The sequence below is a fragment of the Rissa tridactyla genome, chromosome 6 (assembly GCF_028500815.1).
Source record: "Rissa tridactyla isolate bRisTri1 chromosome 6, bRisTri1.patW.cur.20221130, whole genome shotgun sequence".
NCBI lineage: Eukaryota > Metazoa > Chordata > Aves > Charadriiformes > Laridae > Rissa > Rissa tridactyla.
In genome coordinates this window covers 32,412,374-32,437,437 of record NC_071471.1, presented here as the reverse complement: position 1 = coordinate 32,437,437, position 25,064 = coordinate 32,412,374, and the positions used below count along the sequence as shown (strand labels likewise).

The window sequence follows — 25,064 nt, the reverse complement described above, 5'->3', positions numbered from 1 at the left end:
TCTGCCCTGGATGGCACATGCCTTCAGAAGGGCCTGTGGAAACGTGCTTTGTGGCTGCCTACAGACACTTGATCTGCCAGGTGCACCACAACCCAAGATCCTTCCATTGCTTCGTAGAAACTGAAGGTATGGCCACCATACCTCCAGCAGCAATGGAGCTGTGCTGGCTGCTACTGGATGCCTTTGCTATTGCTCTTGCATTAAACGTGACTCTTCCAGCTGGGAATTCATGAAAAGGAATCTATTTTCTGCTCTCTTTATCATACTGTTGGGGAAGTGTCTTGGAAGAGGAAGTTTTCTGCAGTCAAATTTGGTGTGATTTCCTTGGATACTAAATAACCTACTAAGATCTGCTTTTAAACTAGAACAAAATTATTTGAATTCTTCTTTTGTCAATTGTTACAGATGTTGAAGTGTGGTGCTCAGGGTTGAGTACAGAAATTTATTTGCAGAGAAATTTTTTTGGTACTTTTGTACTTCCTATAAAGAACACACGTTGCATTTGACTCATAATTTCAGTTTATTATCAAAATGTTTTTATCAGATGACAAACTCAGAAAGCTAAAAGGAACATAGGTTTTTAAATATACCTATTGTAGCAGTCATCTGAGGTATCTGGTATTTATTTTTGGAAATCTGTTTGCTTTGATATACAAAGCAGTAAGTTCCTTTGCAATCTGCATGAGGATGTTTAATACATATCATTGCAGATTTAAAGCCTTTTACCTTCATACTTAAAGCTCCATTCCTGCAATCAGCTCTGCAGCTTTACCGATGTGAGGACTGACATTGATCAGAACAGGTACAAATTATGTGCAGGATCAGACCCTAAACACTGAGAAAGTAATCCTGAAACCTTGAATATTGGTATACTCCATCGGAGAGCTCAATTTTGTAGACTTCGTCTTATTGCCTAATACCATGCTTTACTCAAATTTCCCAGTTCTATGTAGCCACTGATAAAATATATTACAATACTTCAAGTCAAAAGTGTAGCTCAGATTTAAATATAAAAACTATGATTTATACATCACTAGAAACTTTAAAAAAGACCAATTTTAGAGAAAGCAAGAAAAAGCTTAGAAAACTGTGAAAGGGTCTTTGATCACAATCTTACAGATTATATGTTCAAAAATTAATAAATTACCTACAATTTCAGTTTGGCTGGAAAGCAGTAAGTAAACTTGCAAATAGTGACTTCAGATAATACACACTGGAATAATTAGTGAGAAGTTACTTAAGTACAGCAGGTCTTTGGACTCCTCTTCTATAAATGGTTTCAAGTAAAAATGAAAACATTTGGTAGAACAGATTTATCATAACAGGAGAAGGTACAAAGCCTGACACTTAGGATATAAACTGTTGTCTCACTATCATGTTATGATGTCTAAAACTGTGTGTTACTTAATATTTCCTTCCTCTGCCTGATGAGAAATATGCATTCACCAACCAGTGGGAGATAATGTGTTATACTTTGACATTTTAAAATAAACCCAAAAAGCCATTGGCCAGTGGGGAACAGGATTAACTACAAGTGGACTGTTACTGTAGATAGATTTAGATTCTGCAGGGTTCAGTGACAGGAAAAGCAGCCAATCAGCTAGAGCAGCTAATTGCTGCGTTGCCATTCGTCCTTCATTTGATGTTTTGATGTATGATTTTTTTTTTTTTTATTTTTGCCTGTTTTCTAAGAATTACAGTGACTACTCTAGCATATTTCCTTCAGTTTTCTTCCCTCCTCCCCTTTTCAAAATTAGGTCAAAATTTCTCCTTTTCTGGACAGCTTCTCGAGATGCGAGGTTTACAGTTCTGTCACCAAACTCGGCACTTTTTAGCAGGATCCATGTAGTTTGTCTTGCTGCATGAAAAGGCTTCAGAAAACTCTGGAGAGTTTTGCAATGATCCGATGACCCTTTAAAACAAAACAACATCTTGTCATTTTTGCTTGCCTTTGTTTAAAACAACAAGAAGACCCACATTGTTCTCTTCTTTTGGGTGTCACCTCAAAATACTGTGGGAAACGCACGTATTTCTGAACTCTGACTATCGCTTCCATTTCTCCTCAAGTAGCGGCCATATTTTCTCTTTCAGTTTGCATGGTCCCTGTTGCAGCCACCCAAAACATAGGACCTGCCCCTTCTTCATTCCTGGCTCTCACAAAACTTCCATTTATTTCACTAAGAACAGGTTTATTGCTTCTTGTTACTTTGCACTGAGAATTTTTTCAGCTACGTTTTGCAGACAAGTTTCTTGGCAAAAGGAAAACAAGACCCTGAGGTAGCAGACTGTGGTATAACTTTTCAGTGAATGTTCATTTATGTTTTTACACCGATCAAGTTTTAACTGAGATCATACTGCTTTTCTGGGCATTCTCCACAAATGTTCCAGTGAATGAGTTTCCTGGAAAAAAGGCTCATACAAAGAACAGCTTTCAAGTGAATATGAGGACATTCCAGCTAAAGCAGTATTTATATGTGTAATTGTGAACATATGTGAATGTATCTGCTAGGAGTTGCTCATTCCTTCAAGAATGGAAATATAGCATGCACATACCTATGCAGGAAAACAGCTTCAAATGTCAAATATAGATACTGGTGCACATTGGTTGTGGACCAGGAATTATTTGAAGAACTGTTTGAGTAATTTGTGATTATTCTGTGAATAATCTTAATCATTAGATTCATCAGAACCAGGAAGTGTCCACGGAAGTTGAGGTGAAGATCAGGAGCTGACATCTGCAACAATTTGACTGTCTCTACAAGATCAAAAGCAAGCCTATTTGCTAACTGGTCTCAGGAGCCAGCAGCAGCACAGGAGGTGGCACAGGGAAATGATTACAAAAAAGGTCATGCATTTAAGTGATGTATCAGCGCTTCATTGCTCTTTAGGACTAGAATGGCTAAAATGGGATTTTACCAGAAACAGAACAAAAGGTATTTTGGGTGTAATAAAACTCTACTTATATTTATTATTAACAAACAGAGAAAACAGCAGTGGGAGAAGAATCCTGCTTCATTTACTAATATCCCCAGAACTAGAGGGATTTGGTACATGAGCAGGGCTTGACCTGTGTCTGTTATTGTACTTGCTATGTTTTAATTTTGCACATTGACGCTTGGATACAGATCCTTTCCCCTGCCTCTGACAATTACCTGATCTAAGGCATCTTGCTATTAACTTCTTTTTCTAGTGGAGAAAAGATTCTGCCTGTCCGGTACTCAGTTGTTAGCCCATAAACAAAAACTGTACTATGCAATTAACAATTTTTATGAAGAGCTGCCTGTCCTACCTGTAAGGAGAAATAGTCTGCAGTTAGTGTAGCAGGTGTTAAAACCAACAAACAGTAAAAAAAATTGTAAAAAAACAAACAAAAAAAAAAAGGCACATTGGGAGCCACTAACATACTATGTGTCAGTAACATATCAGGTACTGAAATGCTTTCTATTGTAGAGCTCTTTGGGGGCCTCCTCCTGAAAATCACTTCACATTCTAAAAATGTTAGTATGGTTTCTCATTAATACTTGTCTAATTCCATATAAAGTTTATATAACCTTTCATACTGTAAAAACAGCACAATACATGATGTAATATATCCAAGACATACACAAATACAGTTACATAGAGATGCTGAACTAGTGAACTTTAAAGGACTCATGACTCATACAAATTAGATATGCAAAGAGGAGGCACAGTTCTGAAGAACTGCTGCAGAGCCTCATTAGCATTGCGACCAAATTTGGCTGATTTTAGGACTTGATGCATAAACTGCCTCCGGAGAGATCTGCAGATAGTACAAAAACCACCCACAGTGAAATGCCAGTCAAGTAGCCATTGAAGGAACAGTCACTGCTTTCACTAAATATTTGAGTATGTGGGATAAACAATATAATTCTTTGGTGAAAAGCCATTGAAAGAAAGATACTGGAATTAATGTACTGAATTGTATCAGGAAAGAAATCAGCTATTGTGTACGTGAATCCTGGAGATGACACAGCCTTTCAAACCTAACAGGGATGTTGTGATGTCTACATCACTACTTGATCTCATGGCATTTGAGCAAACAGATTTATTAGAGCAAAACCATTGTTACACTACTAATGAATAGGTCCCTCTGACTTAAGTTCAAAAGAAAAGAACCTAGTCTGGCCCAAAGGCTTCCACCGTGCACAGCCAAGTTTCCCGCATGACTCTACTGAATTCAAGCCCACCTATCCTTGGGAAGGCTGACTGAGTACACAGGGCAGAAAATACAAATTTGCTTATTGCACCACAGCATAGAGGTTTGTTACTGATTGAGGGGCAGTGATCTTCCACCTAAAACTCACTTCTGTTACTCTTGTAAGAGAGAACAAATAGTGAGCTTGTATAACACCTGGGGCACAGCAGAGCCCCAGTTCTGGGCTGCAGGCATTATGAGTAATGCTGGTAACAGTGAAGATGGGCCAATCCGCTCTGTTGGAACAGAACATCCTTCTAGCTCTCGATGGCAAAGGCATTCCTCATTCTTATGATAGCAAAGGCTACGGACAGAAGGTAATTTCTCTGTCATGCCAGTATTACTGTTTAAAAGAAGATGAATTCTCTGTGCTTGGAAGAGTTTAAAATCCACAGATTAACTGGAGATTTTACCTGTGACTTTAGTGGAGGCCAGAACTGCATCCATAGCCTTTGGTCTTTATGAGAACCCTATCAGGAGCTATTGCAGGAGCCAGGGGACTTCTGGAAGAGCACGGGATTCCAGACACAGTTACTGGACTCTGCTGTAACAATCATGCACGTTTGGTAACAGCCAGGTGATGGTGTTTGTGTCCTGTATGATGACTGTTCAAAGTTTCTCAACAGAGTGGACAGAATTAAGTTGTATCATCTCAAGGGTGAGGACAACTCCTTCACAGCCTCATGCTGCCTGGGGAGCTACCTGGGAAGGACTGTGCCTGCTCTGTCAGCACAGCGCTGTGACGTCTAGAGGGACAGTCTGTCTTTCTCTCTCTCAACCATTTTGAGTGTGCTGTGCTTATATGTATGTATATGCCTAAATCTACCCTGGTAAGTGCAACTTGTAGAGGTTGCATATGCAGAGGTTGTGTAGAGTTCTTTTAAATTCTATAGCTAAAAGCTGTGTTGCACCTGGAAATGGCACTGAAGATTGTTATACATGCTGACCTGAATTTGCCTGGGCTGTGCACGTCAGTTTTGATGGAGTTCACAGCATATTCTGGTCTGTATGTTCCACACCATACCTACACACGTAACAAAGAAAAGCATTTGTTAGCCATAAGATTGTCCAGGAAGAGACCTGCTGTCATTTCACTATGAAATACTTAATGTCGTGAGAATAAATTTCACATTTGAACATAGGAAAAAAGTATATTTTGTTAAAAAAAGTATACTTTTTTTTACTCCTCAGACAATGGCACTTGAGCACAAGAAACTGTCTACCAGACTTACTTGTGGCTGAATTCATTTATTTAGGAAAGATAAAAATCACTTAACAAGACTTTATTTTCACTACTTTGTAGTGAACACTGCTCAGCTTAGCAACTCTGCCAGCTCTTAGTGAAACTGTGAAAATCAGTCTATTGTTTCTGACTTACTGTTAAGCTGTAACTCAAAGTGGTTTTCAAAACCTTCAGTCAAGAAGTATAGAATACCTGTGCAAAGTTCAGAAAAAACAGCTGTTTGTGGTTCATTTCAAGACCAGGAAGAAGTTTTTCTTTTCCATGCTTTTTCACAAAGTTTTCATAGGCCTGTAGAATGAATTGAGTAGAAATACTTCAACTTCATCCCAGACAGTCAAAATGAAATAATGAAAAGGAGGAACATGGAGGGATTTTGACATAATTAATCATTGACTACCTTGGCCATCCATCTTTCCACATGCCACCTTTAAAGAGAAGATGACAGGGCCATTTCTCAGTACTGTATACCAGTGGCTTGACTGAATCAAGCCAGTTTTCTCATTGAATGGTCTTTATAGTAGTTTTTACACCAGGTTTAGTGAAGCTGCCCCAATTATGTTGGAATAAATGGTAAGAGAAACAGACTTAAAGAAGGCAATTTATTGTAGCAAAAAGAAGTCAAGGCTAATGGAAAATTTCAGTAAGATGGGTACACCCACATAACAAGATTATTGCGTAACTATGCATCTTTTTACAGGGTAAGAAATTACGAATGCAAAGGAGGACAGTTGTGTTCTGAAATACAGTAGCTACAGAGAGCTAGTACTATTCTTCAGCAAGCTTTATAACAACTAGTATAGTAAAATCCATTGGACTGTTACATATTTACCTAGCAAATCCTTTCACAGGGTTAATTAATGACTGTATAAAGCAAGGTGGCTGTTTGTTAAAAAAGCAGAATATGTTCTATAATGGAAACGACTGTGAGATTCTCTGACATCGACCGAGGGGTAGGTGTAGTGAGGCATGAGCAAGCTCTGTGCTAAACCAGCCTCCACACTGATGGGGTTCAGAGCTGTCTGTATAAAGATTCACCTGCATCCTGTCTCCTGCAGGTTCTGTGGGTCAGGCATTACTGCCAGTTACCCTCACCATGTACCTTGCATGGTAAAGATCCACACAGAAAAGCTGTTTGTGCTGCTTTCTAAGGCACAGTCCAAAACCGATCATACCTGAGGTGTCTCACATGATTTGGGGATTCCCTGTGCATTGATCCCTGGCTAAGTGACTGAGCCTATCTCTGTTCAAGGAGGCACAAATGATCTCCAAGATAATCAAGATGTGATCAAAGGGTTCATTCCTCCCCTGTTTATTCATAGAATCACAGAATGGTTAGAGTTGGAAGAAACCTTAAAGACTATTTAGTTGCAACCCCCCTGCCCTGGGCAGGGACACCTCCCACTAGACCAGGTTCCTCAGAGCCCCATCCAGCCTGGCCTTGAACACCTCGCAGGATTGGGGCATCATCTTTCCTTCTTCTTTCCGTTAGGCTTGAGAGATGTGGAGTAAAAAGCTGCAGCTGTGGCAAAAAATCATTCTTCTCTCTGATTCTACAGAACACATGTACTTGCTGTCCTGTTTACAATTTCTTTTTCTTTCCAATGTTTATCCCATAAGTGGGTTTCATATTTTTTTTGCCAGCTATTGGGTTAGAGTCTAAAATAACACACTTATGGTAGGATATGCTTTCCCTGTATACAATGCAGAATTCCAGGATCCAATTTAGTAAAATTAGCACAAAACTGATTCTGCTGAGAGAATAAATAATTTTTATCAATTTTATCAATTATCTAATGTTGCATTATGAAAAGGTGATTCTTTTTTTTTGGTTGTGGTTTTGTTCTTTTCTTTTTTATAAATGAATTGCAGAAGACTTAAAAACCTTTCCATAGTAAGAGCAGCTGCTTTCATGTTTCTTATAAAGACCACGTGTCAAACAATGTGTTGTTAGTATATCACTAGCGATAGAAAGATGCTGGCAAATTGGAGAAACGTTCTGACTAAAGTCAGTGCCAAGCTATCACACGAGTAAAGCCAATCAACTGCACAAGTGCAAGTTGAGGAATGAGCAGTTAAAAGATCTGCTGAAAAGTCTCCGGAAGTTTTAGTGGATAACAAGCTGAACAAGAGCCAACAGTGCCACAGTATTGCAAAAACGGCAAGTGTCATATTGGGATGTGTAAACAGGAGTGCCTTATGTAAGATACATGAAGTAATCCTTCTACTCTACTTGGCACTGGCCAGCTCTCAGCTGGAGCACTCTTGTCCAGTTTTGGGCACTGCACTTCAGGAAAGATGTGGACCAACTGGAAAGAGTCCAGAAGAAAGCAGCAAGAATGAGCAGAGGTCTAGCAAACATGACCTATGAGGAAAGATTGAAAGAATTGGATTTGTTTAGTCTAAAGAAGAGAGGTCTGGGCCTTCAAGTATGTAATAGTCTTCAAATACGTAAAAGGTCGCAGAAAAGAAGGGAACAGATTGCTCTCTGCTTCCACTGTTGAAAGCAAAGACATGATGGCACTCGAACTGCAGCACGGAGGTAGCAGAACTTCTCTTACGGTATGTTTGAATGATATAGAAATGGTTGATTCTACCTGCTAGGAGGAGGGGGGTAGAATACATGACCTCTCAGGATTCCTTTGGACCTTTATTTACTATTTATATGATGTCATAATAATTATGAATACCTAATTATTTTTTTGGTAATACTTCTGACCTAATTTTTCTTTGGCTGCTCCCATTCCTTTCAGAAAGTACCCCATTTCATGGGTGTGTACTGTTTGGTTTTTTTAAAAAATGCACAAATGTTCCAGTAATTGAAGATCAGACTAATCCAATATGCCATACTAACGCCTCTTTTAGGCTTCTAAATAATTCTTTAAACTCTTGCTAATAATCATATTTGCCCTCAAACATGTATATTTCTGTTGAAGTAAGTGTTGCTGATGGCTTTGTTTGTAGAAGCTGTGATAACTTTGAGAGGTGTGAGTTGGTCCATGCATCCCAGCGGGCCCTTTGTTGAGGAATGACAGCACTCCAGCTGACAGGTGTTGAATGTTTTGCTCTAGAACAAAGTGTTTAGGGAAGGAGAGAGAGGATCATGTTATTAAGGCCTGCAACCATCAGATTTGCAAGTAACAAGACAAGTTCACAGATAAGCTGACTTGCTGCTAACCTCCCAACTTGCATTCACAAAGAGAAGACCTCTGCTTTTACTTTCAGTCTCAAAGTTGGCCAGTCTAAGGAGTTAACTGTCTATTTCAGGAAGAGAATGAAAGGAAAGCCAAAAAACCATACAAGCTCCCATGGAAGGCTTAGCGCAGGGAGTCCAGATGGCACTGACATCTTTGGATACCTGTACAGGGGACCCAAGTCACTTGTGTAAGATGATATTTTGAACAGTTTTTTGAACAGTGTTAGTGTTCCATGTAGGCAGAGACTGCTTATAGGTAGAGCTTAGAAGAAAGTCATTCTGTCCCTCCTTCCTGGCATAAAAAAAGCTGGTGAAGACAGAGGCAGACAGCTGCTCAGTATCATTAGTTTAGTTAGGTGATGGTCCAAGTGTGATTCATTAGATGTTTTCATTCTACAAATTCCCTATGCACAATACGAAAAAAGAAAATTAAAAAAAACAACAACAGAGAAAGAAGTCAGCTGAAAAAGAGTGCACTAGGAACAGATAATATGCATCAGGAAATAATAGGATGAAAGAAATACAGCAGCTGGTCAATAGTTTTGAACCATACCTCAATGATGCAGTAGGTATGGTCTTGTCCCTAACACAAAAATAATGTTTCTTCTTCAAATGCTCTGAAGTTTTCTCAATCTATGATGGTTTCAGCTAAAATAGAAAAATTATACTTCTTACCTTATATGCTTGTCTAACACCCCCGTTATCAGCAATGTTTTCTCCTAGTGTGTTGATTCCACTCAGCTGTAAAATAGAAAGGACCAGTATAGTTTTCTGAAAAGAAGAGATTATCCAGTACCTGTCATGTCAAACTTTGTGTGTTTTTCACTTTCTAAAAGTGAGAATGCCCTTAAAATCTGAAGTTTTAGCAGAAGATTATGTTAACATCTTTGAAAAGTCTTTCGCCTCCCTTGTCTCAAAATCTGTGCAGCTGCTACTGTTTTCCCTAATCCTCTTCCTTCCTTTACAGACAGCTTTCTAGGCTCTCATATCTCTTTTACACAGATTTTCTGATGCTCTGTCGTTGTTCATTCATTCTTATTTTCTCCATGTCTTTAACCCTCAGCTTCTTACTACAGTTCCAGTTAGAGAAGTGGGCAGAATCTGTCTGTATAGTCTACAAAAGAAGTCAAAATCCAAACTCCAAATAGCTGAAACGATAAGTTAACAGACATCAGTAAATCTACTAGAAAGTATTTTCCTGTATATTAGGCAAATTAGGTAGCTCTTTGGTAGCAAGATACATGGAAGATAGCTATTTAGCTGGTATAGTATTCATAAGTCAGTGAAGTATCACTGAAGACAATGAAGCTTTGGTAATGGAGAATCTGTAATTTTATTTTTTAAAAATTGTATTTTCAGCCTTTAGCCCAAGATATTGGGCTATGATATTCAATGCTGCAAAACCTAGAATCATCATTAGATGTGAAAAAAGGCAGAAAAATATGTTGAAATATTCTTCTCTATTTTTACTGGCCTGGCTATGAGTCCCAACATTTTAACACACAGATTAGGAAAACCTCAGGTCTGGAAGTTTTAATCTTTTCCCTATTCGGTATGATGGAATATATTGTCGGACTCTAAGAAAACAGACAGTAATGGTCAGAGAAACAGCTTCTTGTTAGTATCTTCTTATTTACGACTTAACTGTAGGAGGTCCCATACAAGAGAAATTTTGTTCCTTACAGAAAAACAGGTGGTGGCACAGTTCAATGCTGCATGTGGTTATCCAGTGAAGTCCAAAATAAACAAGGTAGATGTTAAACGTAAGTGGTCTTCCACAGTGCAACACAACTGAGTGCTTCTGTAGTAAACTGCTTTCCTTTCTTTACTGCGCAGGATGATCCAGGGGCTGACACTCACTCGTCATGTCACTTGCTGTGTGGAAGATGTGAACTAAATACTGCGCTGGTACAGTATGTACCTTTGCTGACAGAACAGCGGCAGCTCAGCTACTGACTCTGGTTGAAATCTGCTATCTGTAGCTTTGAAGTATGTGCACTGCCAGCCTGGGACAGTAAAATCCCTATGGCAGCGGAGTGCAGTGTGAAAATGGTTGAACTGTCTCCAGATGATTAAAGCTGGGTTGTGAACTAGAGACAATGCAGGTGCATTAGCAGAGCATTGGATCACCCCTGAAATGGCATGCTCTAAAGTGCTGTGTTATGTATACAGGGCTTTCTCCTTACAGTGGCAGTTTTGCAGCTTGCATTTAATCGTAACAGGACTGGTCTCCTCTTTAGTATGAGTAATTATAATATCACTATCACTTGTTTCTGTGAGTTAATGGAATATTGATCTTGTTGGGACGCAGAACAGACCTGATCCTGTTAACTGTTCTTGTGAAATTAGGGCTTCCAGACACAGACACTACACTGAATGCCTAATGCTACAAATTCAGCGACATTTAGATTGCCTGCCTCTCCTAAATCTCCACATCATCTTTTCCTCTCTTACTGTACCTGATTTCTCTTGGACCTTTTTGGTCTATAGTCCAGATGTTTATCTTGGGGAAAGAGAAAGAAACTTTTAAGTGAAGGAAAGCAGCAGGCAGGATTTGTTTTGATGGGGATATATATTATTTGTGCATCAAGATTTGGGGAAACGAGGTTCAAACGTCCAAAATTTTTTTTCTGTTCCTTTATGGAATTAAAAAAGAGCCTTTGAGGGCCCAAAAAGGCTTCTAGGACTGCCACTCATTCAAAACATATATCCTGTCTCTTTCAGAACAGTCGGTGTAAGTGTGGAGATTTTACAACCTTTTTTAATTTTAAGAATCTCTTTTGCCTTTTTTTTTTTTTTGATGTAGAGGTGACAATGTTGTCCATAAGCCAAGAGAGCATTCATGTGAATAAGGGTTTGCATGGGTTGGATGTAAGATTTTGCACTTTGTCATTAAAAATAACATTGGTAGTTACAAATAAATATAACATACATGCTGTCCACCTGCTAGGTCCCATGAAAAGTTTCCATACTGGTAGACCATACACTGGGATAGATCCTTAAAATTGCGTGCTGATTCTTCAGTCCACCAGTCTACGAGGTCTCCATTCTCATTAAAATTTCTGCCTGTAATAATATGTTAACAGAATTATGTATACAGGAAAAGAGGTTTTTGATGCAGTAAGAGGGGCAGTAAGTAGATACAATCACTCATGCAAAAAAAAAAAAAATCTCTGTAATGAGGCAGTGATACACATGATGGTCTTCCCCCCCTGCCCCGCCCCGCCCCAAGAGGGCTATATTTCAGTAGAGAAGGAAAACAAACTAATTCAGACTGAATAAGAAGACGGGATTAAGGCTGTTTTAGGAAGCCTGGTGTGGTTCTGACCTGTGACTCAATGCTGGATTGATCATAGTGTGGGTCTGGAAATGAACAATGTGGCTGGGCAGCAGGTCTGATAGCTAGACACTTGAGTTCACACCTGTGCTGGCCTAGTGACACAGGCTGGTCACGATTATGTATAGTTTATGATGGTTTTTGACACAGCCTTTGGGTAAAGCAAGCGGCTAGCAACTACATTAAAAGCGTTTGTGTGCTGCAGGCCCACATCATGGGCTGTTGCTGCAGCCTGGCAGCTACAGGAGGGTCTGTGGGATTCTTTGGATCATGCTTTTGGGAATCATCATGGAGAACAATACTGTGAAGCCTCAGAAATGCAGATTTGGTCTTACATATGGAAACTTACTCATTTTATCTGCTCTCTGGAATGATTAAGCACTAAAGCATGTAAAACATTCTGTGCATTGTAAGTTTTGTAACTAGAAACTCAGTGCCTTACCATTGTCATCAAAACCATGTGTGATTTCATGACCGATGACCATGCCTATACCACCATAATTCAGAGATTTGGGCTGGGATGCACTGAAGAAAGGGGGCTGCAAAATGCCAGCAGGGAAGACTGCAAAAAAAAAACCCAAAATACAATTAAGGCGCTGCCTCATTATCCTGTGTGTGCAGTGTGAACAGACCATTTTTATGGGCTTCAACCAAAGTCACGCTGTTCCCTCAGATTTACCAGCAACAATAAGTGAACCGACACATGGTAATGGCTGTAGGACAGTAGGGACAGATCAGCGGGACCACTCCCTTACGCCCTCGAGCCTGGGGTAAAGCAAAATAGCTCTTCAGACGCTTGCAATATCACGATCAGCTTTTACTTTGTTACTGTTTTATTTTGCAAAAAAGCATTTTACTCAGACTCCTGTATAAATAAACCTCACAACATCATGAAAAGTGGGAGGGTGTTCCCCTAGAAAGATAAATTGTTTAGTCATTGCTCCCACCACAAATCAGAGAGAAGAATTTATTCTTCCACTGAAAATGCTAGTAACTCCCACTAGAATCAATAAAAATAGGCCAAGCTGACAATGAAAGAACTGGAACAAAGCGGTTCTTTTCACCTGCTTCTGTGCTCATTTTTCCATGCTTTTAAGAAAAAAAATTAGTAAAAATAATTCACGTTGCAGTTGTGATCTGTTTATAAATTAATTTAAAAAATTATGTAAAGAATTTGGTTACACTTTATATCTCATGCAGGCCTTTTCCCTATATTTCAGCCTGTGGCAGCAATATGAAGTATTAATCCTCACTGTGAATGAGATGTATGTAACTCCACAAAACTCGACCACAAAGGAGGAATTAGATGACAATTTTCACACAACAAAAGAAAGAAAACAGATACTTATTGCATTTGAGCATAAATCCAGTAGAGTTCTAGCAGTTTCTTTGAAGAGGAGAAAGAACCATGGGAAAATTGAAAAATAATAAACAGGTTAGAAAAAACCCTATTTCTCCTGTCCTGTGTAAACCGCTGCCTACTGTCAGAGCGATTCCATTTTGCCATTAGTTCAACATGCAACTAAATATCTACGTTTTTGTCTTATTATCAGAAAGTATTGATAGTAAAGACAAGAGTGTAAATGCCTTACTGTGTGATGGGCTATTTTGATGACTGGCAAACCAGAGTGATACCTGGAGTGTACAGCATAAGAACGCTATTCTTTTTGGAGAGCAGTGCTAGCAGGAGGTTTAGTCCGAGTGATACGCATCAGTACTGGTGGCCTCGAATATTACAGCTGTAACTTGCTTGGACCTCAGCCTGTCTTTTGCTTGAAAACCCTGGAGGCAGACAGTTACCCAGGACTTTCTGTTCAGTTTAATTGACACCCTGTCACCTCATCCATTTCTAGAGTAAAATGGCGTAATTAGTAGATTTTACTTATTTTTAACTCCACCCTTCTGAAAACAACTTATCCCATGACTTCTGTTACACAGTACATGTCTGAAGTGGCCAGGCATTCCTCCCACGGTGGCATACATTCTGAGTAGAGATTTAAAGAAGAGAGAAGTGCAACTCCTTTGGGAGAAAATACTGGTTGTGAAAATGTTAGTATGCTGTATTAAACATACCCTGTAAAAATTGGAAGAAAACTGCATCCGTTTGGCTTAGTGCAGCTCTGCTTGCAGACTGAACAGCAGGGAGTGGTTTTTTTGACATGTAATAAGGTATGACACTTGATCCCAAAATAAAGCTTTTGATTACCTCTGGTGCTACTGGAAGTCCTGCTGGTAGTGTCAGTCTTGCAGATCAGTGATGTTATTTTTGACACTAGTATTATAAGAGCCCAGTGAAGGAGAGTACCTGACATTTTTCACCTTGATTTAATGGTTCGTTTGATAAAAGAAGTGGGACTATATTGGAAGCTATTACTGAAGACTGAAAAAAAGTGATAATTTGATCCCTCGCAGTGAAAATAATGTCTCCACCAACTATTTTTTTTTGGAAGCCTTCATAAATAAACAAGAAATAATGTCGTTTCATTTCTGTGCAGAGCCCTGCAGGACAGGGTTTTTCACTTTTTAGAGACTCGTTTTCTGGAGTTACACATGATCATAGTATACCTCACTAATAGCTTAGAAAGGACACTGCAACTTATGAAATGTGGATAATAACAATATTTGCAGAATGGACAAGACAGAAATACTGTGAGGCATAATTAATGTTGTAAAATATTTTGTGACTCTTGAAAGACTGCACCAGTATGAAGAGAGCTGGTACAGTTCACAAGATGAGAAACCTTAGTGCTTCCTGCAGTTCTAATCTTTAGCTATAATGGATTTTTATTTTTTTTATTTCTTTAAAAGCATTTTAATGCTTTCTCTTCTAAGTTATTTTTAACCATGGATGGTTTTGTGTAGGCTGACATTAGAAATGTTTACACTCAAAAGCATTACAAAAACTATGTCATTGTACTGAGTTTGTCTTTTACTTTTTAAATTTGATTTTTGACTTGGCTTAATCTACCAGGTTTACATTTTCATTTTTCCACACAAAAGAAGCAGAATTAAATGACACATCAGACAATGAACTTTGAAGTCATCTGTCAGAGTTTAAATCTTGAGAACAGCAATTAAGGATGCCTCAAAATTCCTTCAACCTACCTTAAGCCATATGTGAAAGAATGTATGTTAGAATTCAGCATTTAAGATAGCTAACAGTTAAGAATTGCAATTTAAATGGCACTACTTAAAAGTAATACTAGTATGGAGCTCTTATATGCTATGATTCATAATTAGATCTTGAAGTGCTATAGATAACTGGTGAGAGATTTTCTGAGCAAACTGTCTTTTGGGAAATGCTGGTTTCATTGAGCCCAATTGTCATGATTATTTTTACATAAAGAAGGTGGTGAGAGCACCATGTAGGATTTCTGTCTACCTGGGACTTGACACAGCTCTGGAACAGAGACCCCATAAGTTCCTGGTCCCATGCAGCATGGGATAGTTGTCTCAGCACAGCTTATGTGAAGCTGAGCGCTGTAGTCTGTCTTCTGAGCACTGGATCTTACAGCTGTGTTTGGGAAAGTGCTGGAGATGCGGAAATAGAAACTGAGAATAGGCTGGTTTTTGCACTAATATTTCAGCATTATTTCATTCATCAAAGCAGAACATTTGTTGCCTTGACGTTTGTTTTAGACTGGTCTCATTCTCTGTAATTACCCTATGGAAAGCAAAGTATCCTGCTTCATGAGAACATGTATGAGGCTTTCTAATTCTGGCCCACCATGTGAAATGTTACGAGATTCTGAGCAGTTCAGCCAATGAAGTGGTGTATTCATTAAGCAGCAGGATGAAATTCAGCATCCTTCCCAAAGTCATACCAAATAAGCTTGTACAAAGGGATTGTGAAGGGGCTACAAGGAATGGAAGCCATGTGTACTCTGGCAGAAAGTTCTGCAACTTACTTTTAGTCACTGTCTCCTTCAGGTAAAAGTGATACTGTACTCCCTGTTCATCCCTTGAAAAATAAAAAGGCTGAGGCCACAAAATTAACTTCATCATTAAACTTCTAACCACTCCCCACTGCAATTGTTTTCATGGCTGAATCTCAAGCCTCTGTCCTTGTTCTGGACAAAGGCAATTCAAAACATGAGGAGATGGAAACACTATGAATGAAACCTCTGATTTTGCTGCACTGAGGCCCTTCTGCAACCCCCATAATATTAAGGCCATTTAACTTCTTGATCTTAAAAATACATACATATATATATATATAAAAAAATAAATAGATTGGTCATTAAATCTGTATCCAATAAACAAGTTAGTAAACCTTACCTATCTGATTTCTACTTGCTGAATAAAAAGCATTGACAACAGCAGCTCCACTTATCCACCTAGTAACAACAAAAGAATAAATTTTAGAATTTCAGTTCTTAAAGGCAGAATTAATGATTACTGGAACAAACCTAGAAACTGACTAGCAGAATCACAGAATTGAGGTTGGAAGGTACTTTTGGACACTGTCAAGTCTAACGCCCCAGTGCGCTCAGCCTCTCATCAGACGTCAGACACTCCAATCCCTTCATTTTAGTAGCCCTTTCGCTTCATTATCCAAACCAATTAATAATGATACTTAGTTTCTGTTTCTGATCATACCGCAGCATTGTTTAATTTAAATAATACCTACTTTCCTTGATGAAGGCTCTCAGCGTTACTTTTGGGTCCATCTTGACACATGGGAAATAATGAGTTTTTACTCTTTTTTTCTACTTCACAGTTTTACTGGCTTTCATCAGTGATCATCTACTGAAATTCCTAGAACCACAAGCAGGGCTAGTGTTTTGATATGGGTCATATTGTAGACTTCGTATTTCAGAAAAGATGTCAGAGAATATGAGATAACAGTTCAACAAAATAAAATAGCTGGGCCTTACACAACAGCAGTTGTATTTCCTGGCTCCATGATCTACGAGTGAAATTAATTTCTATCTAAATGATCTGATAACTGTATTGCACATGCCAATCATAAGCAATGCAAAGTATTCTAACAGTGGCTATTGCTTGATCAAGTGAAAATTAATTTGCAAAATAAATTATAACTATCCAAGGATAATCAATTGTGGTTGATACTTTTGGGCTCAGTTCAGGTGATCTTTGAGTGCAATTAAACTCATGGCAGTTACTCCTAATGCTCACACTTGTGAGAACAAAATAGGAGTTGTGTTAAATTAAGCTGAAGCAATTGAACAAGCCAAACCCAATCACAGCTTGAAGTTAAAATAGAATAGAAGTGAGGTGGCTGTTAGGTGGAACATAAATTTTCAGTTAACGATATGGAAATGTAGAACAGCAAAAGCAACAATTGGAACTACTTATCCACCATAATGACTATAGTTCTGAAAAGCTATGAGGCAGTATTTGGAAAAGTCATAGTGGTGATTCCAGAGGTGGGAAGCATATACTTCATCTTCTGAAAAGGTGAGAATTTGAATATGCATGATGACTGACTAGAAAGAGTCTGAACAGTTGCAGTTTTTGATATTTTTTTCTTAGAAGTCTGGAACAGCACTATGAAAATGCTGAAGTAATTAAAACAGAAACACAGAATCATAGAACAATTTAGGTAGAAAGGACCTTAAGAAGTCTTATGGCCCCATGTGAAGCTAAGAAGATCAGGTTGCTTAGAGGCTTGTCCATTCAAGATTTTATTATCTCCAAGGCTGGAGATATGGAGAACTCAGAACCTCTCTAGGTCTTGTTTGGCAACCCACATGGTAAAAAGCGTTTCCTAACATCTAGTCAGAATTTTGAATGTTCCGACTTGTGTCTCTTCCCACTTGTTCTATCACTGTCCATCTCCAAGAAGAGTCAGGCTTCTCTATATCGCTTCCCATTAGGCAGCTGAAGACAGCAATAAGATTTCCCCTTAGTCTTGTCTTTTTTCGACTGTACAAAGGTAGGTCTCTTACCGTCTTCTCAAGATAAATCCAGCTCAACAGCCCTTATTCAAATGAACAGTCCTGCAAAGTTAGCATGGCCTATGGTGACCATAGTCATTTTTCTCATTTGTCTTAAATTGACTTCCAAATGGGTCAGAGCTGAGACAGGAAGAGTAGCCGTGTCGGTCTTTTCGTACATCTACATTAAAATTTTAATTCAGAGCAGGAGTACATTTCTGAAGTAAACTCCTGCTCGTCCTCATGTAATCGTGCTTTCTTTGGCTCAGCAGTCTCTAAGCAAGAAATTAAATTCTCAGGGATGAAATTAATCTTTCAGATGAACTTAATTAAAAAGCTGCTCTCCAGCAGTCCACTTAATCCACTCTAGGAGCTAAGGGACCGGACTAGACCTACTCCAGAATACTTAACCTTCTACACCATCTCCCAGTTTCTTTGCTCTACTTGCTAATGTAGGTCCAGCCTTTGAGAAACGAGCAATGCCCTCTTACCTGCCTGCTTCATGGAGAACAAAGTGCAAAGGAAGGTCATTAAATCATCACTGATTACCGTCCAACCAAGTACCTCCTCCTGTGGAAACTGGATGAAAGACTATACACAGTATTTTTAAATACTTACTCCTCTTTGTCCACCTTTTCTCTAAGCTTTTTCAACCTTTTCTTCTGGGTAAATATTAAATTTTGAATAATGTTTTCAAAGTATTCTTCTTCTTTGTAGTTCAACTAAAAAGAAAGAGGGAAAAAGTGGTGGTGTTGTTGATTTGCAATAAGAGAGAGATGGATCTGGAAAATCTAGTCTTAAGCATGATGAGCTAAGCAATGCATTTTAAAGAGTATTTTTTGATCTACAATTAGAACTTGGTTTGCAGTGCTCTGCTACATCACAGAGTTGATTTTGTAGCTGGATATATGTTACCCAAAGGTCTTAATTCCCTCCTCTTATCTTTTATATATATATTGAGTGGAGTTCAGCATTTGCTGGTTTTGACCCTAACCTCTGGGAGTTGCCCGCTTGAAACCAGTAGCTACCAGCCTGGTAAACTGCGATTCCACCTTAGAAAGAACACATGAGTAAGGCTCAAATGGGGTTTTAAAAACCATACTTTGGTTATATGTCTATATTTTTCAGAATTAAAACTTTGACTTCAATGACATATTCTGCTTGAACATACATGTGTACTAACTACATTAATATTGTTACTCTTACAAATGAACCTACAAGGTAAAAGAACACTGAGGTCACAGTTTGAAGTGAAAAAGCTCAGATGCAGTTTAAATTATATGGGTAGTCCAATGTCATACTTCAGGGACTAATTCCAATCTATGGATAAACAGGCACAGTCACTAAGTTCCGTGTACTGGTATCCACGTCAACCAGCATTACGTCAATCTGTGGCAGATTTTGAAATACTGGACTCAACACCACTGGCTCCATGTTCTGTTTTAGCATAATTCCTCCAGAATGTGTACATTTCCTTGAAATACCATCAAATACCTATCACCATCTGTACTAGATCAGCTGTACTACGCTGGCTTTGAATGCATCCTTATTTACATCTGTGCAACTGAGTACAGGATTGAGTTATTCTGTACAGATGTACATGATTTGGCTTGGCTATGACGGCAGATTCACCATTTTTTCTCTTAAGACCCTTTTCTAATTATACTGCCTATAGTGGATACTTACCTCCTGGTACTCACTGTTCAGCTTACTGTCATCAGTCACAATCTCATCTGGATAACCAATTCTCTCTCTAATTGCTGTTGCCTAGGGACAAGGTAATTTGATATCCATAGCAAATCCAGACATATTTTGAATCAGTAGTAAATGCGACATGGAAGCAACTGCAGAAACTCCATAATGTTAATTATATATAGTTTTTGTTTACATATTTTTATTCACTGAAAGCACTGTAAAGTTTATGGTTAATTATAACAATGGAAAATTCTAGAAAGTATGTTCTGTTCCTTCTTTCATAAGTAAACTTCAGAAATGTGCACAAGACAGCCAAACATACTTCAACTATGCTTTTGAGTTTAAATTCTAGTTGAAACAAATAGTAGATCTCCTGAAATATTTGACATATTTCACAACATCTAAAATAAAAATAAAATTCATAACTGGATGGTTTTTACCTTCAATATATTATAGGAAAGCACATTTACAAATTTCCAGAAATTTGTACAGTTTGACTCAGTTCGGGTTTGTATCCAAATTTCTTAACTAGCTCCTGCATCTACGTTGGAGTGAAATGATTCATTTAGATTCCCAAATTTTGACAATTTGAAGTCCTGAACAAAGTTTTTTAACCCAACCCTTACTCAGTTTTTTTTGATAGCCAAGTATTGATTTGTATTTGTATTGATGTGGGTTTCTGATCCTAACTTTTCAGACAGTTTGCATCTCATTTTGTCAAATTAATTGTTTGTAACAGTGGAAGTGTTTCATAGACTTTGTACATATACCGTCTATGTCTAATCATAGTACAGAACTTATTTAGGATTTTCAATTTATTACTTGACTTAAACTGCCATTCCTGATTTGAAGTTACTGTGTAGTTGTACCTGATGAGTGTGTGTAGCTTTGGAAGTAATACTAGGAATGTACCTAAGGACCCGTTCATATAACTGCACCTTTACTGTCTGATGACATCAGAATCAGTATAAGCTCACTGGGTGCCGTGACTGTCATAGCTATCTGTTGCAACTGTAACTTCTTGCAGACTTTACAGTCTAGAATTGTTGGATAAAACACTTAATGTTTTGATAGTTATTTTAATGATTTTTTAAAAGATTTTCTAACAGAAAATTCTGGAGGAAAACATCAGCTCCTGCTCTATAATTAATTAAACCATTTTTTCCAAGCTTTTTTGAAATTAAATTTTAATAATAAATTATCATTAAAAATGCAAAATTGAAGATTTTTCATTATCTTCACAGTATAACAAAATAGAGATGTAATAAACAGTTATTTCAGTTGCTTCACTCCCAATTCAGGGCTCTCAAAAATTGATTTCTGTTACTTACTCCAGACTTAGAGGAACTGTCTGAAGCTACATCTTCCCTTGAAAGAGAACTCACTGGTGCTGTCCAGCTGTGGTTTGACTTTTTGTTTTTGTCCTACTGCTCCTAATAGCTGGTCAAATCACCATAAATCATTCCTTCTCATTTCAGTATTACTTTCTTGTAGATATTCATTATCTAGTCCCTAAATCACTGAGTTGCCTGGAAGGTCTTAATCTTGAATATAGATTCCTCCTATCTTGTGCGCTTAGCTCCAGAGGCCCCTTCCCAGGTGATCTGGATCTGATATAGGAAGTCTGTAAGCTGCTGTGCCTATATAAACACAAATATATATGGTTTTGTGTATACAAAATAGTGATACATGTTACTGCTTTTTTTTTTTCAGGAAAAACAATTGAATTACTGATTTTTAGAGAAATACACAACATTATCAATATTTAAGATTTAACTTACTTTTTGTTCTGCCTTCTTTTTAGTTTCTGCATCCATCCAGGTAAGTTCATCTAAGGTTTTTATAAAAACATCACGTATATCTGCAATCATTTCCTCAACCTTGGAAAAAATAGCAGTATGTTACAAATCCACATAAAATGATCCAGTTATTTTTCCACAGTCATAGTTTATTACTGACTTGTTTTTCCTGCACTATTTGCTTGAGTGTATGCTCTTTATGGGCCACACTCAAAATCTGGAGCTCAAGTTAAGTAGTACTTTTAGCCTGTCCTGTGTGAGGAAAGGGAATGGGCATGAGCTCATAAGGTGATGCAATTTTGTTATTGAGGTTTCAAAAAATCTGACAGATCTCCATCCGTTGGATGTTGTGCATCTGATCGAACTATTGTGCGTATGTCAGCCACAAAAAATGGTGTATCTTAAGCTTGGATTATGGTAGGAGTGATAGGAGGAAACTAAGGCTTAACTCCAGGTTAATTTTCAGCAATTTTCTGTGTGACTGGACAAACAGAAATAACCAATTGTTTCTGCGCCCCAGGATGTTGGCAGGATGCAAACTAGCGTCAGTCTCAAAGAACAAGTAGTGACTGTTGGTCTCAGTAAGTGCTGTTCCTTGGGTGCACATATTGGCTTGCGCTTGGTCCATCACTAATGTGCCAGTGGGGCTTTAGGCTCACAGAATGGGCGGAGCAGGCAGATGCCTCTCTCCCTCCAAGTGCGCACTCGTGATCATATTTCAGCTGTTACTTCACGCTGTGGTCATTTGTTGGACGGCAGGCCAGCTCAAGGCAAGCAATGCAGAAGTACTTGGGTGCAAAGGAATCTCTCGTAGCACACACGCTCTTGTTACTCCTCAGTGGAACACTGACTGAGAAGCAGATCTGAAGGTTAGGATTTTTAGAAAGTGAGCCTGCTATATAGACAAGGTTAATAAAAAGTGTAATCAAATCTGTGTAAAGACATGGTAAGTGACAATTAAATGATGTTGAGATGGCACACAGGCTAAGTTTGCTAAAAGCTTTACCACATGTTTACTGTCTCCAGCAAATGCTTCCTCTACATATAATCGTCCCACTGCATTCTCCATGTTGCCATTGACATAGTTTGCGCAACGCCGCCAAACAGCAGTTTCTGATGTTGTGCCGTAAAGTGCCTGTGAAACATAAACATTAGGTGACATCTGGGCCCACATAAGGTGAAGCAGAATGGTGTCTGACTGGCAGATGCATGTTTCAGAGGAGCCTAGTTGACCTTAAATACATGCATTTAATTCACATTTGTGTTTATGGCAGGTGGGTGGACTCGTTCTGTAACGTGAACATCTGTCACAGGCTGAGGAAATATGAGAATCATTAGCAATATTCTTTATCCTTCCAAAACATGAAAGGTAGAGAGAAGAAAACTACTCTAAAAGCTAAGAATGGGAGAGGTTAAAGAGAAATACCCCGACACAAAGCTTTCACTGTTACAGGGGTGCGTACTGCAGTTCCAGCTCTGACAGGGCTATTGTGATTATGCAGCAAATTAATTTCTGCAGTGGTAAGATTGTGTTTTCTACCCAACCAGCAGCTTCTGCAAGAGCCTTCCACCTCTGGGAGCTTGCAAAGTAGAAGCTCGTTTACACTATGTGATGTTGCTACAAGGTATGCAAGAATTTTGTCATAATGTATAAATATGTGATGAAGATGAGTGGATAATATAATGGTATGGCACTTGAATGTAAGGATTGTAGCAGACAGTGTCCTTATAGGGCAACTCTCTGAAATCATATTCTGTAATGAAGTTTATATTCCATAATGAAGCAGCTCCCCATCTCTTCAGAGGTACAGATCAGTAACTTTAGGTGTTAAAAGTTCTGCAACTGGTACACCTTGATCTGAATTACTTGTATTGAAAAGGAAAATGACTAATGTATCCTTTCACCCTAACACGTTAGGGGGACAGCAATAGTCTTTTGAAAATGTTACTGGTACAACACAGCACAGAGATCGCTACTGCAGATCTCCCTCAAGAGCCTGTGATGTTGGAGCTTTTTGTAACTCATTACTGACAAACAGCTGAGTAGACTAGAAAAATCTGTTTATTTCTTAGATACTCCTTGCACACGTACAGGCTGCATCAGTAGTCATTTGCTTACATAGCAAAAGCTTACATGGCAAAAGTAAATACAACCCCTCTCCCCGCAGAACTTAAAGCAAGCCCAGTAATAAACACTAGCAGTACTGAGCTTAATTAAATTAATAACTGTCATGGTTTCAGTTGGGATAGTTAACTTTGTTACTAGCAGCTGGTATAGCGCGATGTTTCAGGTTTCGGATGTTGATAACGCACTGGTGGTTTTGGATGTTGCTAAGCTCTCAAGGCCTTTTCTGCTCCTCACACCGCTCCACCAGCGAGCAGGCTGGGGTGGCACAAGAAGTTGTGAGGGGACACAGCTGGGACAGCTGACCCCGATGACCAAAGGGATATTCCATACCACACAACGTCATGCTCAGTATATAAAGCTGGGGGAAGAAGGGGGCAGTGGACATTCAGAGTTATGGTGTTTGTCTTCACAAGTAACCTTGCTTTCCCGAGGAGCCCTGCTTTCCTGGAGATGGCTGAACACCTTCCAGCTGATGGGACGCAGGGAATAAATTCCTTGTTTTGCTTTGCTTGTGTGTGCAGCTTTTCCTCTGCCTGTTAAACTGTCTTTATCTCAACCCATGAGTTTTTTCTCACTTTTACTCTTTTGATTCTCTCCCCCATCCCAACTGTGGGGAGTGAGCAAGCAGCTGTGTGGTCCTAGTTGCTGGCTGGGGTTAAACCATGACAAATAACTAATTCAGAATTAACAGGCAATGAAGATTCTGGTAGATCACTTTGTGCTGCTCAAGCTTATTGTAGTCAACCATAGTTCACTGGTCTCAGCATGACTTGGGCAGAGGACTACTTGAGACCATGGTGCACTTGCATTAACCAGGATTGCCCTTCGCAGGAACCCTGAGATAGACTCTTTTTAAGTCAGCCTAGTGTCACCAGAGGTACACAAGAAAAAACAAGTGATGCTTTCTACAGCAACAGAAACTTACCTGCATATTGGTAAAAATAACATGCAATTAAAACACATTACTGTGGATTTATACATGTACAGTGCTAATGCATCTAAATTTACATCTCCTTATCTCATGGGGCATACATTTGCAACTATAACATTGTAAGGAGTGCAGTTTTTTTATCTTTAAATAAATCTTGGAAAAAAAGAAAGACACTGATTTGTTTCTTTGGTGGGAGTAATTGTATCCCGAGGATACAGTTCCAGTAGCTGTAAGTATTAAACTAGTGTCATGATGCTACTCTGCATGTTCTTCCACCCCCGCATCTGGGCTTCTTGACAGTAGCTCTGCTGGAAGGGCACAATTTTGAACAAATGTTACACTAAAAACAGAGAATTTAACCTTGAGATGGAGAACCAAACATAAGTAATTAGAGTGACAGCATAGCCCCGTGGTAGCACATAGAGGCCCATCTACATGTGCAGTCTAATAATCTGTTGAAATCTTTTTGCTGATTTGATAAGGAAGTGGTTGCAGATCCAATGATCTTTCTGCTAGGACTCTGGCACTTTCTGTAGCACATTTTAAGCAATCTGTATTTAAACCAAATGGAGTTTTGAATGAATAAATGACGAATTAGCCACGTAACCCAGAAAAAAAATGG

General features: G+C 38.7%; 1 protein-coding gene across 3 annotated transcripts in view; it reads right to left on the bottom strand.

Moving 5' to 3' along the window:
- Positions 1 to 474: 474 nt before the first annotated feature.
- Positions 475 to 25,064, bottom strand: part of MME (membrane metalloendopeptidase) — a 62,992-nt gene continuing 38,402 nt past the window's right edge. For all 3 annotated transcript variants that reach the window (XM_054206886.1, XM_054206885.1, XM_054206884.1), the window contains exons 13-23: positions 22,390 to 22,518; positions 21,366 to 21,464; positions 19,576 to 19,656; positions 18,508 to 18,611; positions 16,268 to 16,326; positions 12,432 to 12,551; positions 11,585 to 11,718; positions 9,328 to 9,393; positions 5,652 to 5,747; positions 5,164 to 5,240; positions 475 to 1,912 (exon numbers count right to left, since the gene is read on the bottom strand). In XM_054206886.1, coding sequence (XP_054062861.1) covers positions 1,813 to 1,912; positions 5,164 to 5,240; positions 5,652 to 5,747; positions 9,328 to 9,393; positions 11,585 to 11,718; positions 12,432 to 12,551; positions 16,268 to 16,326; positions 18,508 to 18,611; positions 19,576 to 19,656; positions 21,366 to 21,464; positions 22,390 to 22,518 — 1,065 coding nt within the window. In that variant the 3' untranslated portion in view covers positions 475 to 1,812. The remainder of the gene's footprint in view (positions 1,913 to 5,163; positions 5,241 to 5,651; positions 5,748 to 9,327; positions 9,394 to 11,584; positions 11,719 to 12,431; positions 12,552 to 16,267; positions 16,327 to 18,507; positions 18,612 to 19,575; positions 19,657 to 21,365; positions 21,465 to 22,389; positions 22,519 to 25,064) is intronic.